The sequence below is a fragment of the Neomonachus schauinslandi genome, chromosome 6 (assembly GCF_002201575.2).
Source record: "Neomonachus schauinslandi chromosome 6, ASM220157v2, whole genome shotgun sequence".
Lineage (NCBI taxonomy): Eukaryota > Metazoa > Chordata > Mammalia > Carnivora > Phocidae > Neomonachus > Neomonachus schauinslandi.
The window spans coordinates 41,399,483-41,415,428 of NC_058408.1; the positions used below are offsets into that span (position 1 = coordinate 41,399,483).

Sequence of the window (15,946 nt, forward strand, 5' to 3'; positions counted from 1 at the left end):
TCAAGCCTCTTTCTCTGACACCATGAGCCTTGGCCCCCAGCTCCCACCTTGCCTCCATGACCTGCATCACAGGAGGGTTCCCTGTGCCCTCTTTGACCCCACCCTTGTCCTTGCACAGAGTCCTATTGTAGGACTGATCCCGGTAACACTCTATTATTGATGATGATGACTCTGATGATTATTTCTGTTTTGGATGACTTTCTATTCTCATCCACCTGTCTCCCCTATAAGGAGGTGAGCTGCATGAAGGCACTGCTGGGTGGGGCCATACTCATCCTGCTGTTCCCAGGGCCTGATACAGTGCCTGGCACATGTAGACGATCAGTGAATGTTCACTGGATGAAGTTGAGTGATTTTATTTTTTTTAAATGTTAATTAATGAGAATATTGCAATGGCCCTCCTGTCCTCTTATATTTTGTTGCTTTAGAACCTGAACTGCAGGGATTTTAATAAACCCAGAAACATTTAGGAAACATCCCAAATCCTTTTTCCTTTAAATAGTCCCCCACTGCCACTAATTTGGCAAATAAGTTTGGGCTGCTCAAAGTCTTTTTTATTCTTCTTTTTAAAGAGCGTTGGAACTGGAAGGGACCTTAGATGAGCCTCATCATTTCATAGATTAGGATCCCGAGGACCGTGAAGTGCCGTGGCTGACACAGGGTCACCCAGCTGGCTAGCAGCCAGGAGAGAGGCGGTCTCCTTTGGGAGAGCGGTCATGGGTGTGTGGAGATGGGGGTCATCGAATCCTTCACGGGGCCCAGAGACCACTTCCAGCCCAGCTGCTCACCTCGCGCTGTGTGCTTGCTTTTCTGAGCAGAGAAGAAAGAACCAGGCTCAGTATTTCAGGCACATATTTACAACCTTATCTTTTCTTACTCTAAAATGTTCCTGAATACGAGCTTTTGAGCCAAGAGTCTTAGTTTGCAATTCTAGTCAATACAACTTGATTTTGTAAGACAACCTCCAGAAATGCCTAGGATATTAAGTGATACAGGACTGCAGAGAATAGTCAGAATTAATGTGCTAATGAGGTAGTAACACAGCTTCGCTCAGGATTAACACATTCAGGAGCCAACCAATTAACTACCCTTTCTACTACCTCCCAGGCATATTCTGTGTCCAGAATTTGGTAAAGCTCCTGGCCTCTGTAAATCTCAGCTCTCCTGTGCTTTTTGGGGGGGGGGGTGGCTGGAGAGCTTGGGGAGTGGGGGAGGAGTTGGATAAATGAATGGCCTAAAGCTAGCTGATGGCCAAATCCCAGAATGAGCCATCTTGTATGCTAAATATTGGTTATGTACCTGCATCATCACGGATTTGCTTAGCATTATCCCAGCCCTTCCAGCACCCCAGTTTGGGCCAGAGCAGAAGCTGTGCTCTCTGGGCTGCAAGTATCCTATTTTGCCTACCTCGTAGGTGTTGACCCTGCTCCCTCTATCATGCAGAGTCCTTGCCAAAGTAAAAAGAATGTAAGCGTCTCTGGATCCAAATGTTTAACATTTGAGTCAGCCACAAATACCTTTGAAGGAGGGTCCTTTGGAAATATCACACCACATATATACTCCCAGTCCTCTTTCTTTACTTTAGAAGCCCTTCGATAGTCTCCAAAATATCCCCCTCTCATCATGAGGTTGTTTCTTACGATATTTCACAGAGCTGAGGTTGGGAAGCTATGCCTCAAATGCTTTATATTTGAATCACTCTCTACTGCTCCTCCATTCTCTTTCCTGGAAACCTCTTCCTCCAGGGAGAAGAGCTATTTTTCTCCTCTCTTAATCATTAATTCAACAAACGTGTGCTGAGTGTAACCCTGTGCATGCCATGTACCGTGTTAGGTGCTGAAGAGGATATTTGTGGAGCAAGTCTTGTCAGAACAAAGTCAATCCCATTGCTTCTCTATCTTGTCTATCTGTCAGAAGAAAGTTTGCCAATCATATGTTGCCTTTTCTGGAATATCAGGAGAAAAAGAGAAAATGTATGAGTATTCCAGGTGTCCTGCTCTACTATCTATTCTCCTCTCCATCCATCCATCCACTCACCCCAACACTCCGAGAGAGTCCTTCCAACACGGGAGTGCTTCCTCTAGACCAAGGGCTGTGCTAAACACTGAGGATCCACGCAGGAGAAGGAAGCGCCAGTTCAGAGGGACATAGTCCCATGATCAGACCATGAGCTAGAATGTCACTATTAGAGTGGAAGCATGTCTAGAATGCAAAAGGAACCAAGCCCATGGTTTCTAGCAGCTGAGGTTGATGGGAGTTAATTCATGAACAGGTTTCTGGTTTTGATAGCGGCTTTAATTCCCGTTGGGTGTATTTTCAAGGAAATTTTAAAACAGCAAAATTTAGAATCCAATTTGATAGGTATAATCTTTTAATTCTTTGAGGGCATATTTGGTCCTTCTCTTTCTCTGCCTTCCTCCTTGATCTTCAAGCTCCCGACCTTCTGGAAGGCGTGTTGCTGGTCTGTTCCCTTTGTTTAGTGTGTCGTGTGCTTTCCCTTCCCATCCACATCCCCATTCATGACAGGAGACATTTCAGGACCCCAGAGAGCCTGGGCTGGCAGAGCAAATTGACATGTGGGAGTGTGAGAGGCAGTCTTTCAGAGAAAAGGAAGAGGAAGAGGTAAAAATGGCAGGCTGAGAGAGCAGAAAAAGGGGAAAAAGAAATAAGAACGTAAGAGGACAAAACAGAGAAGGAAGAAGGAAGAAAACGGGGAAAAAGGCAACACAACCCTAATCAGATCTCCCCAGACCTGGCATTGAGCAATTTCTGCAACAGGGAGTCAGGTTTAGAGAAGGGCTGGCTGGAACGGTCCTTCCAAATATGGGGGGCGAGGTGGAGCAGAATTGCAGGAATACCAGAAGACCTGACTCATTCACTGAACTGCATCTTAAAGGGCGATTTTGCTTTAATTATTGAACTGGGGGAAATTATGAAATTGTGAACTGGGGCGGGGGGGGCGGTTAGAAAAACTTCTCAGTATCCATCATGTGTTGCTTTTGAAAATTATTATTTTGGAGCACAAGCTGTTTCCTGTCTTAAAAGCCTATTATCTATCTCCCTTCCAGGTGGAGCCTGGGCTGCCTGCTAATTTAATCCCCTGGGTTTCCCCCTCTGCCTTCAAGATCTCATAGAGATGCAGGCTTTAAAAAGAGGGCACCTTTGTGTCTTCCTCCCCTTAAGGGCCTCCATCTACCCTGGCAGCTAAGAAGATGCTATTTTGGGAAACAGCAGCTGAGTGGGGAGGATTGTTAATTGTTTGTCAAACCCTTCTAGTCTAGTTAGATCTCACCACAAAAAAAAAAAAAAGAGAGAGAGAGAGAAAGTCATACCCTTTCCCTTCATTCTATTTTCCTCTCACATCTGTGAGAAGAGAGGGGGCTAAGGAGCTCCTTTTCCTCTCAAGCACAGGCACATAAACTAATATTTTAAAAAATAAACCGAATTCTTCTACCCAATTGGAAACACATAAACATAATATTGGCCCGAGAACCAATCAAAATAGTTTAAAAATCATTTATAAGCCTCAAAACAAACCAACCAACCCCAAACCCAAACAAACAACAAATTCCTATCTTAACCGAAAAGACTTCAGGGGCTCTGCCATCCCTCCGGGACCGGACCTGCCCTACCCGGAGCATTTATTCAAACCACTGCGGCCAAATTGACTGAGTCGATCCCCCTCTCCCCCGTAAAACCCACTGACATACTGGAAAACAATCCCACCCAGGCACACTAATCGGAACATCCACTGTCACACGCACTCATTCCATCACGGCGTGGACAAATTCAAAATCAAACAGAAAAAGACCCAGACGGCGAAAAGGGTCCTTGGGACTCTGACCTCAGGAGCCCCCACGTGATTCTAAACTTCCTAAGCATTACGTCAGCCTGCGAGGAAAATGGGATGAAAAGACTGGGAACCGAATGCTTACGCTTCTTAAAAGGGCAATGCCACAAAACATTTTATAACTAGTTTTTCTCCTCTGACCAGTTCTCATAATGGAAGGATCCTAGTCCTACTTGACTTTTAAAGGACACCTTTTCCCAACCCTCACAATGATCTTTTGATATTTTCAAAGAATGGCAAAAGGAATGAGCTTTTTTAAGAGAGGAGTTGGACTCAGAGAACTTTCTAAGTGATAACGATGCAGGGAAGGATATGAGCGTGCTGCCTATTTCAAAATCATTTTTCCTCAGAAGAGCTCAGACTGCTTTATAAACATAAATCTGCTAATCCACACACCAGCTCCTGGTTAGACAGCAGATCTGAAACTTCCTTTTACACTGCAGGATGTGTCTGTATAAATACTTACTCAGAATTTGCTTAGTCAAAATGAACATGAGATGGGTTAGTGATTTGGGGTTTTCAAAATGAATGCGCATTCATGTTAGCATTTAGATCAGCTGTGTTGATCTAAAATGGACTTGACTGATGAATTAGAATTCGCGCTATTAGTTTCAGCGATTAGAACGGGAGTGGGGAGAAGAGGCGAGATTTTCGTACTGGCTGAAGATATATAGATTGCCCTTAAAGGAGGTGCTGATACCCAGCGGGGTTTTCAGTACATCATTAATCCATCATAAATGTTTAATCAGAACAGAGTAGGCAAGCAATTACTTTCTCAGTAATAAAATCACACATTGGTAAATAGCATGGCAGAAAAAGCAAACTATCAAAAATCAACTTATTTCATGTGAAAAAAATAGCTTTTATAGGGAAAAGGTGGAGGTTAGGGTCATGAATAATAATGAGCTTGGATAAGATAAAATGTATTTGGTGTGATATTTTGGTTAATATGCCACTAAAGTAATGTATGTGGAGTACTCTTTTTTTACCCTCTGGTTGTCTGTGTTTAAAGAGTTTAGCACCAGATTTGCGGACCCCATTAAAAACTTGTTTATCAACTAGTTATTGATCCCTCAATATGTACATAGCAATATTCAAGCTTCTGTGTATAGAGGAGGCAGGATGCAAAGAAAGTATAATGTAGCATTTCCCAGCACTTGAATGTTATTGGGAAATGAGAAATATATCCACACAAAGTTAAATAGGTACTATGCAAGTAAATAAAACACAAAAATACAAAGGTTATAGATAACAAGTGGTATTGTGGTTTTCAGTAACAAGTAACAGAGTATGTGTGCATACTCTGAGAACAAGTGAGAACACTGTAAATACCAGTGGGCATGGACGGCTTCCTGGAGGAAGTGATGGTGCAGAATTTGGGCAGGAAGGGAGAGGGCATTCTGTTAAGGAAATAGAAGATAGACATATACTTTTGATTAGACCTGTCTAGCTGGGAAAGAGATGGGTCTTTTATGTTGTTCAGGGTCCTAGAAAGGTTGAAAATGTTTGCCTGGATTCACAGAATCTTGGAATTCTAGACCTGAAGTGATCCTAAAACAATCATATCTAGTCTGCTGGTTCTCAAACGTGACTGCACATTGTAATCACCTATGGAGTTTTAAAAAATTCTAATACCTGGGTCTCACTCCAGAGTTTCTGATTTAAGTCATCTGCAGTGAGGTCTGGGCAGCTCCTGTATTTAAAGGCTCCCCAGGTGATTCTACTGTGCAGCCAGAGTTTGAGGGCCACTGATTTAGTCCAACTCCCCAATTTTATAAGATAAAGAGCACGCACAGCTGGTGAGAAGCCAGGCTCTATTCACCACGCCAGGCTGTTTGTCTTTGACAGTGTATTGTGTAGTACTCCAGAGACCAGGCCAGAGGGTTGGATTTTTGCCATAAAGGTCATGGGGAGCCACTGAAGGTTTTTGTGCAGGGAAAATGGCACGTTGGAAACAAATGGTCCTGCAGCTTCCAGGTGGACATCAGAATTTGAAAAGGATAAATGCGCTCTAACAACGCACGAGAATGGTGCTGTCCAAGTGAGTTTCTGAAATTTGTTTGCGTGTTTATATTTTGAATTTTAAAATAATATTGTGAAAACTGCTGTGTTCTCACAATCGGATACGTAGAATTGTGCTTCAATTGTGACAACCAGAGGGTAAAAAAAGAGTACTCCACATACATTACTTTAGTGGCATATTAACCAAAATATCACACCAAATACATTTTATCTTATCCAAGCTCATTATTATTCATGACCCTAACCTCCACCTGTGTGGCTACTTCTCAATTCTAGAAAGAACTTTCGTCTGGCTGATTGGCTCTGTTTTTTTTGCCTTTTTCTTAGATTTTCTAAGAAGCTAAGTGTTTTAACAACCATCTAAGTGTTTTATGGTTTACTTCCTTTTTACTTTATCTTCCCTCACAATATGCTCATGCATGTTTATATGTCCACACCACCCTATCCTTTTAATACCATTAGGGCACTGTTGTCCAATACAAATATAATTTGAGGGGTGCCTGGGTGACTCAGTCAGTTGGGCATCTGCCTTCTTGGGTCATGATCTGGCTCCCTGCTCGGCGGGGAGCCTGCTTCTCTTCCCTCTCCCTCTGCTGCTCCCCCTCCTTATGCTCTCTCCCTCTCTCTCTGTCAAGTAAATAAATAAAATCTTTAAAAAAGAAGAACTGTAACTTGAGCCACATATGTAAAAAGAAACAGGTTACATTAATTTTAATAATATATTTTATTTAAGTCAGTATATCCAAAGTTTTATCATTTCAGCATGTAACCATTCTAAAAATATGAATGAGACATTTTATGTTCTCTTTTTGATACTAAGCCTTTGAACTCTGCTCTGTATTTTATAATTGCAGCATTGATTCAGATGCTAAATTTTCAATCTTCAAAAATGTTACATGATAAAGTTGGGTTTCAAAAAAAGGATTTTACCCTGTCTCAGTTTTTAGATTTGAAGTAAATAAAATTCAAAATTCAGTTCCTCAATCATCCTAGCCCCATTGGCCCTGTGGCTACTATATTGAACAGTGCAGGCCTAGGGTTTTATATGGTAGTGGTTTCTTATTCTGTGGCTTGAGAAGGTGGTAGGCTCATTTTAATGAGTTTGAGTACTCTATTTATGGAGGAATCTGTTCTCTAAGACTACTAAAGGAGGCAAGGTATGACAAGGATGATTATAAAAATAACCTAAGTTTCTCTGAACCAAAATATAAAATTTAGGACAAGAAGGAGGGCTAATTTAGGAAAGGAAATGCGGAGGAGGAAAAAAAAGGCAAGTTTTGGTGCCCACTCCTGGTCAAATGTTATTTGAAAATAAAGAAATTCTATAGTAGTCAAGCAGCCAAAAGGAAATTAAAAAAAGATATAAAATATGACAAGAGTGAGAGAGAAAAAGTTGAATTAAAAAGTGGCTTGGGGGGGGCGCCTGGGTGGCTCAGTCGGTTAGGCATCCGACTCTTGATTTCAGCTAAGGTCATGATTCTCAGGGTTGTGAGATTGAGCCCCCTCTCCCCTGTCGGGCTCCACACTCAGCTTAAGATTCTCTCTCTCGGGGCGCCTGGGTGGCTCAGTCGTTAAGCGTCTGCCTTCAGCTCAGGTCATGATCCCAGGGTCCTGGGATCGAGCCCCACATGGGGCTCCCTGCTCAGCGGGAAGCCTGCTTCTCCCTCTCCCACTCCCCCTGCTTGTTGTCCCCTCTCTCGCTGTGTCTCTCTCTGTCAAATAAATAAATAAAATCTTAAAAAAAAAAGATTCTCTCTCTCCCCACCCCCCCACCTGCTTGCGAGCTATCTCTCTGAAATAAATAAATAAATAAATAAATAAATAAATAAATAAATAAATAAATAAATAAATAAATAAATAAATAAATTAGCTTTATCTGTCCTCAGAAGAGCAAGAGGAGTATGGCCTACATAAAGGGCTAATAATATATTTTTGTAGTGCTTTTCCCCTAAAGAACTCAGGATTTCATACAAATGATTATTCACTTACATAAGCAACTTTGACCCCCCAACAATTTCCAACTGGCCTAACATTGCAAGGTAGGCTTGGTGCAGGGAACTTACCGCACCCACTCCTCTCACTCGTTACTTCTCACAGCGCGGGCTATGGAGTGTATCATCCGTGGTGTGTTTGCATTGTTCTTATACAGACTAGACTTAATTTAAGGCAATAAAAGCTCTGTAATCATCTGATCATAATCCTTAGCCTTCAAGTTGTCATGCAAGAAAAAGAACAACAAGAAATAAAGTCAGTAGCAGTGGGCATGCAGGCCCTGCTCTTAGAGGAATCCTCCAGTCAGAAGCCAGAGAGCACCTGAGTGGGAACAGGTGTGGCCAACTGTCAGCATGCTAACCTGCTCGCGTGTGTCCAGGGGAGGGGATGGGGTGGAGGGATGGACCAGACTCCATGGACATGCTCTGGCCATTTCGTCCAGAGCAGTTGCTTCCTGGGTCCTTCTCACACTGCTAGTGTTTCTCATCCTCTACCACTTCTTTTTTTTTTTAACTGAAAAAGTCTCAACGATTGATAATGGCAAATTCGAACTCAGTCACCTGCTTTCTAAAGCTTAGGAAAAGTTGTTCTGGATCTCTCTTTTGGTAGGGGGAGGTAAAGTTTGCTGAGCATAAGAGATGAGTTCTCAAGGTTCCATTCTGTTGTCTTAGGATTAGAAGAAGTCCTGATAATAGGAGTGATCAGTGGACATTTCCTGAGCAGCTATTCTGTGGTATTGTAGAAAAACCATGTACAATTCAACAAGCACTAACTATGTGCCTGGGACTCATATGGGCACTGGTATAATAAGAACAATATCAGGGGGCGCCTGGGTGGCTCAGTCGTTAAGCATCTGCCTTCGGCTCGGGTCATGGTCCCGGGGTCCTGGGATCGAGCCCCTCATGGGGCTCCCTGCTCCGTGGGAAGCCTGCTTCTCCCTCTCCCTCACTTGTGTTCCCTCTCTCACTGTGTCTCTCTCTGTCAAATAAATAAATAAAATCTTTAAAAAAAAAAAGAAAAGAACAATATCAGGAAATAGACTTAGTAAGTGCTTATATGATGCTGGGAGCTGTACTCAGCCCCCTAGGTATTGTTATTTCTTTTTTTTTTTTTAAGAGTTTATCTATCTATCTATCTATCAGAGAGAGAGACACACACACAGTGAGAGAGGGAACACAAGCAGGGGGAGTGGGAGAGGGAGAAGCAGGCTTTCTGCTGAGCAGGGAGCCCGATGCAGGGCTCGATCCCAGGACCCTGGGATCATGACCTGAGCCAAAGGCAGATGCTTAACCGACTGAACCACCCAGGTGTCCCAGTATCGTTATTTCCTATTTACACAATAGGCGACCGAGGCACAGAAAGGTTGAATAACTTGGGCATGACTTTCTCATTTCACTTAGATGTGAAATAACTTTCCAAAGGTCACACAGCTAGTAAGAGGTAAAACAAGGTAACCTGGTCCCAGAACTCTGCACTCAAGCTTTAGAGCTCCATAGGTTTGGAGTTCAATCCCACCCTCTCCACGCATAGCTGCGTGACTTGGGGGAAATTACTTGACCTTTCAGAGTCCTAGTTTCCTGAGCTACTTTCAGAACTTTTTAAGGATGATAAATAATGGCTGGAAAGTGACTAGCACAGTGCCGGATAGACAATATCACTATTCGATATTCAGTAAGCCAAGTTCATAATCGAATATACAGTATATATTGTATACACTGGTGTGGCCACCCCAGTTGTTAAAATATTGTAATGGTTCCATGCCAGTTGGCAGAACGTTTGCCCCAGCCCCCCCGAGTGCACCCTTTCCTGGCCACTCAGCCGCTCCTGCAGGAATCCGCCGTAAACCCTGGTACCATAAGGGCCTCCAGGATTCTGTTCTGGTGGTTACTGCCTGTGCCATACATTTGTTAAATATGCTTGCTATCTTCTGGCTACAAATATGAGATGGGCTCCTGCCTTCGATGACAGCACAATTTGAGAGGGGCCCTGAACATGACAGGTGCAAGTGAGGAGAGCAGTGCTGAGGGACCATGAATGCAGGGGCAGATGGTGAAACTCCCAGCTCATGTGGGTCAGCTTCACCTAATGCTTGCTCTATCAGTGACCTGTTTGAGTGGGTGGGGACATCCCAGATCATCACTACAGTTCCTTGTGTTTCTTGTTGTTTTTTTTTTTTTTTAATTCTTCCTACCTCCACTTAGTTCAGGCTTTCACGACCCTTTGCCTAAACTCTCACAAGAGCTTTATGATTAAGTGATCCTCTTTGTAGTTCAGTTGTAAATTAAGTGTACTGACTGTTCTAGAATCTGTTCTGTGGTTCCCTTACTCAACAACCTTAGGTAGCTCCCTGTGGCCCGATCTCCTCATTGAGGCATGCATGACCCACTGTCATATGGCTCCAGCCCCTGTTTCTAGCCTCTGGCACACCTGCCAAATGATACGCCCTATACCAAACTTTGTTGCTCCAGCTGCTCAGAACTTGTGGATCCTACCTCAGCGTTTTTCAACACCCTCTTCAAGCATAGCTTCTTTCTCCTGTCTGTTTCTTCCCTCCTCAGCCTCTTCTCCCACCCCTGGGTCTTGCGTGGGGTGATATTTTCTAACTAACATACACTGATAGCTTCTTATATGCCAGGCTGTTCTAAGAGCTTCACATGTGTTACCTTGTTTTATCCTCACAAAACTCTAAGAGGTGGGGACTATTATTATCTCTATTTTAAGATGGAAAAGATGAAGGCACAGAGAGGTAAAATAACTTTCCAAAGGTCACACAGCAAGTAAAAAGTGGAGCTGGGATTCCAACTCAGGAAGCTTCCCTTCAAAGCCTGCATTCTTAATCAGTGTTTTATGGTGACTAATAACTATCAAAAAAAGAGAAAATAGAAGAAAAATTTTCATGTTATTACTCAAAATATGTGGCTTGCTTCTGAATTATTCATGTTACTATTTTATCTCCTTTATGCAAGCTGAAAATTCCTAGAGGGGAGGAACTCTGGGTCTCATGCCCTGGTGTCTTGATTACAATTAATAAGTTGTGGCATAAGTAATGTTACTGAGCCATCACATCCGTTGGAGTCCTTTTGACTGTGAATTACCCATTATCAAGCCCACGTATCACTATTTTTCCTAACCAGATATCCCACTTGGCCAAACTCTGGTGCAGGATTAGGCCAACTATTCCATGTGGATTCCAAGAAAGTTATGCTTAGTTTTATGATTCAGATGTGGCTGAGAGTTGTCATTTAAAAAAAAAATTTAATTCCGGTATAGTTAACATACAGTGTTATATTGGTTTCAGGTGTACAGTGTAGGGATTCAACACTTCCATACATCACTCAGTGCTCATCACAACAAATGCCCTCCTTTTTTTTTTTTAAGATTTTATTTATTTGAGAGAGTGGGAGAGAGAGAATGAGAGAGAGAGGGAGAGCAGAAGGGGGAGGGGCAGAGGGAGAGAGAAGCGGACTACCCGCTGAGCAGGGAGCCTAATGATACGGGCTCAATCCCAGGACCTTGAGAACATGACCCCAGGATCATGACCTGAGCCAAAGGCAGACCCTTAACTGAGCCACCCAGGAGTCACAAGTGCCCTCCTTAATCCCCATCACCTATTTCACCCATTCCCCCTCCCACCAACCATCAGTTCGTTCTCTAGTTAAGAGTCTTGTTTCTTGGTTTGTCTCTCTTTTTCCTTTGCTTGTTTGTTTCGTTTCTTAAATTCCACATATGAGTGAAATCATATGGTATTTGTTTTTCTCTGACTGACTTATTTCACTTAGCATTACTCTCTCTAGCTCCATCCATGTCATTGCAAATGTCAAGATTTCATTCTTTTTTATGGCTGAATAATATTCCATTGTGTGTGTGTACCACATCTTTTTCCATTTATCTATGGATGGTGAAAGTTGTCATTTCTCTTCTGCATAATAGAGTAGATGTGTATGTGATTTCTCCCTTTTAGAGTTGGAGAAACTAAGGTATCCTGAGGTTCTTTACCCAGAATCACCAGGCAGGTCTGTGGTGGAGCTTAGGTGGACTAACCCAAACTGACCCTCCAGGAACCCAGTCCAGGACTCTGGACAACCCTGTGGTGATTCCGCCTTAATGCCATGTACTAAGGATCACTAGATAGACTAAGTTGTTGACTGACCAGAAAAGTCTGGAACAGTCTTCCCCTATATTTTTACCTTGACACAAAATAAAATTATGACATCATGATGGGAACCCAGGACTTCTCTATTTGTATTTTTAGAACTTCTTCCAAGGGTGAACTTATCAGTCCTTGTGTTGAAGAAAAATAACCGGGAAGAACTTGTACCACCTTTCATTGTAACCCAAGTGACACGTGTGTTTATTCTAGAATCTAGAGAACAAAGTGATAGATGATGGCTTTAGTAGAGAACCAATAATTTCGTACCTAATCACAATTCCTTAATAAGCAGCCAAAAACCTTAGGAACTTTTAGAACCCCCTTTTTCTTTCTTGGGGGTTAGAACTGACAGATGTTACGAGTGTGTGTGACTCTAGGAAGGCAAGGCACTCATCCAAAATCGGTATCTGCTATATACCTTGTGGTGATACTATTTATTATCCAGGGGTATACTCAGATGAAAGTTCGAGTGGTTTAGTTCCCTCTGGTTCTGGCAAGCCGGCGCACAAGCCAGAATCCTTAACTACAAACCACATTCTGGCTACGCCTCCGCCCCGTCACCCGCCCGCGGCGCACAAGCCCGGACCCGTCCGGCCAGCGCGTCGTCGCCCCCTTTAAGAGCCTGCTCCGCGGGACTAACGTTCGAATAGCCCAGGCGCCCCTCCTCGGCCTCCGATTGGCCGCGCGCGGCGCACGAGGGCGCGCCGGCCAGCCCCGGAACGGTTGGCGGCCCGTCGCGATTGGCGGTCGAGGGGCGTATATAAGGCGCCGGGCGTCCGGGCTGCCCTCAGTCAGCGACTGGACCTGGGGCTGAGCTGAGTTATGTGGTGACTAGGACGCGGGGGTCGGTGAGCGCGTCACCGGAGTCGTTTCTTTTCAGCCTTCAGGTATCGAGGGTCCAGCCCCGGACCGGACTTGTCGACGCCTCTCGTTCCCTCTCAGCTTCCGAACGTGAGCCGGGGGTTCACCCCTCACCTCGGCGCCAGCCCCGCGAAGGGGAGGCAGGATGGAGTTCAAGCTGGAGGCTCACCGCATCGTCAGCATCTCCCTGGGCAAGATCTACAACTCGCGGGTCCAGCGCGGCGGCATCAAACTGCACAAGAACCTGCTGGTCTCCCTGGTGCTGCGCAGCGCCCGCCAGGTCTACCTGAGTGACCCGTGCCCGGGCCTCTACCTGGCCGGTCCCTCGGGGAGCCCGGCGGTGCCTCCGCCGCAGCCCGGGGAGCCGGCGGCCGAGCCGCCCGCGGGCTGGGGGGAGCCGCCCCCGCCGGCCGCCGGTGCTGCCTGGCCCGAGATCGAGCCGCAGCCGGAGCGCCCCGCTGACCCGGCCGCGCCGCGGGCGGGCGACGCGGAGCCCGGGGCCCCGATGACGGGCGCAGGGGAAACTCTTCGGGGCGGAGAGGTGGAGGCGGCGGAAGCTGCCTGGCGCCGCGTGGAGGGACCGCGCGAGGCGGCGGAGGGAGGAGCCGGGGGCCCCGCCGGAGGCGCAGACGGCTTCCCCGAGGGGCTCCGTGGGGCGCGCCACCACTGCAGCTGCCCCCCAGGAGCGGAGGGCCGGCCGGGGCCGCTGGGCCCGTGCCCCCGCGTTGACTGCTGCTGCTGCGCGCCGCGGCCCGCCGAGGACGAGCCCCCGGCACCGCCGGCCGTCGGCCCCCGGAAGCGTGGCGCGGCGGGCGTGGGTGGCGGCCCGGCGCCCGGCTCCAGCCCGCTGAAGAAGCCCCGCCGGAACTCAGAGGAGCAGTCGGGCGGGGCGGCGGAGGAGGAGGAGGAGATGGAGACCGGTAACGTGGCTAACCTCATTAGCATCTTCGGTTCCAGCTTCTCGGGACTCTTGCGGAAAAGCCCCGGGGGCGGCCGGGAGGAAGCCGAGGGAGAGGAGAGCGGGGCGGAAGCCGCGGAGCCCGGGCAGATCTGCTGCGATAAGCCGGTGCTGAGAGACATTAACCCTTGGAGCACAGCCATCGTGGCCTTCTGAGCCCCCGGGTCCCCGTCGGAAGGAGGTTGAGCGGCGGGGTGGCCCCGACGTGAGGCCGCGAGGACGGCCCAGGGACCGTAGGCGCTGGGCGCGTGGCGGAGCCCGCGGGTGCTGCCGGGCCGCACGGACTGCCCTTGGCTCGGCGGCCCTGCCGCGCCGAGCCTCCCTGCGGTCTCCTCTGGAGACTTGGGGGGTGGGGGGGTGAGGCTTGTCGGAAGAGGACGATCGTTCGCTTTTCTGTAGTGTTGTTATGTCTGTGTACGTATGTTCGTCTTGTTGAATTAAGACTATTTTGTCCTTCTGGAATGCATCACCCCTTTCCCAGGGCTTAGGAGCTTGGGGGCAGACAGGGACTTTCCTCTGCCGGCAGCCCGGAGAAGGAAGCGGCTGAGAGGGCCGGGGAGTTCCCCTTTCGTACTCGGGGGAGGAAGGGACTTTACACACACCCCTCACTTGAAAGCTAGCCCCGCACCAGTGCCAGGGGTGGCATTTCCTCACAGGATTTCCTAAGACTAGAGGGATTTAGTCTGGGGGTAGAGGCTTGTATTATTTCTCTCTCCCCCCACCCTTCTATCACACTGAAAAACGTTTATACCCTGTGATTACTCTGGGAAAAGGGAATATGAGCGGCCCTTGTCTTCCCCACAGGGAAAAAAAATAAAAGCTTGATGAACTTCACAGAAGAGTTCAAGCTTGGAAATACGGAGTTTATAGAGAATAGATATATTTTTAAAAGCTCTAGATCAGAACTACTACACAGTGCTTTTAAAAAGTGTTTAATGAAACAAAGTTTACAGACAGAAGCCCTAAGTGGAAAGACCTTATGGTTTTGTAGATACGGTGACTCCAGTCTTTGTTGTATAAAGGTTGGGGGAGCTGACAAGGTTTTTGTACAGTATTTTCTCCTTCGTTGTATTGATTTTTGTATAAAAATGTAACTTTACGTGTCTAACACGTATTAAATATTTTGAAGCAACTTAATTGCCTCCTTGTCTGTAATCACCTGTCTGGGTTGGGAGAGAAGTGGGAGGAGGGAAACTATGGTCCTGGCTGGAAAAGTGTGGTTCTTAATATCGGTCATGCACAGACTGGGGACATTGCTGACTTCACTGAGTATGGAGAGACGTGTTTAAGGTTTCTCCCCTAGATCAGAGGATAGCTATTAGATACTAATATCAGTGGCCAGCCAGTTTCTTGAAACCTGTCACTACAGCTGCCTTTTTAAAAGTCAGCTTAGCCCAATTTGATCTTCTTCAGGCCAATCTGATGGTGTCTGATATTAAATAACTTTAGTGCCAACTTTTGAAGCCCTTCCCATAAGCAAAAATGTTTTCACAAAAACTTCCTTTTAGTATCCTGTTAAACTATATTAACATGGGTCATCTTTCAGCTTTGTTATTGAAAAAAACTGACACATAAGGGAAGCTGATGAGACTGACTTGCCCAGTTGGTCAGATCCACCCTGCAGTCCAGTGGATGTCAGGATGGAATTTTCAATGCTTTTTTTTTTTTTCCTTTTATTGTTTTATCTGTAGAAAGTAAATGCATCAGTGAAAGGAAATTGCTTGTGTCAAATTAGATAAGGAAGGAGGACTAGGCAAATTCAACTTAGCAAAACTTCCTGGTTTGCTCCGGTTTTTGGGTCATGGTAAACACGTGATGACAGCCAAATCATCGGTTGATTTTACTATAATCACTGCATTTAAGAGAGCTTTTTGTCTAAGGCAAATATTCAGTGTTTGAAAGGTATTCACTAATCTTTTTCAAAAGCAAATCAATTAGAAGCATATCTTAAAATATTGTTGCTAGTGCTTTGAACACTGGTATTGGTCTATAACAGCTTATAAATAAACAGTGTTTAAGAGATGGGACAAATTGAGGTTAGACAAAGTTTTAAGTAAGGGTTATGACCTTTGTACAGAAGGAGCAAATGAATGGTGCTTTGGTGTTCCAAAAG

The 15,946-nt window shown here is 45.8% G+C and overlaps 1 protein-coding gene across 1 annotated transcript; it reads left to right on the forward strand.

The window, feature by feature from the left end:
• Positions 1–12,817: 12,817 nt before the first annotated feature.
• Positions 12,818–14,965, forward strand: IER5 (immediate early response 5). The gene has a single exon (XM_021682566.1). It carries the CDS (start codon positions 13,021–13,023, stop codon positions 13,987–13,989), a length of 969 nt encoding a protein of 322 aa, XP_021538241.1. The 5' UTR covers positions 12,818–13,020; the 3' UTR covers positions 13,990–14,965.
• The last annotated feature ends 981 nt before the right edge of the window (positions 14,966–15,946 follow it).

Excerpts from the sequence above, each read along its gene's own strand:
- IER5 (XM_021682566.1), top strand. The coding sequence starts at position 13,021 with ATGGAGTTCAAGCTGGAGGCTCACCGCATCGTCAGCATCTCCCTGGGC.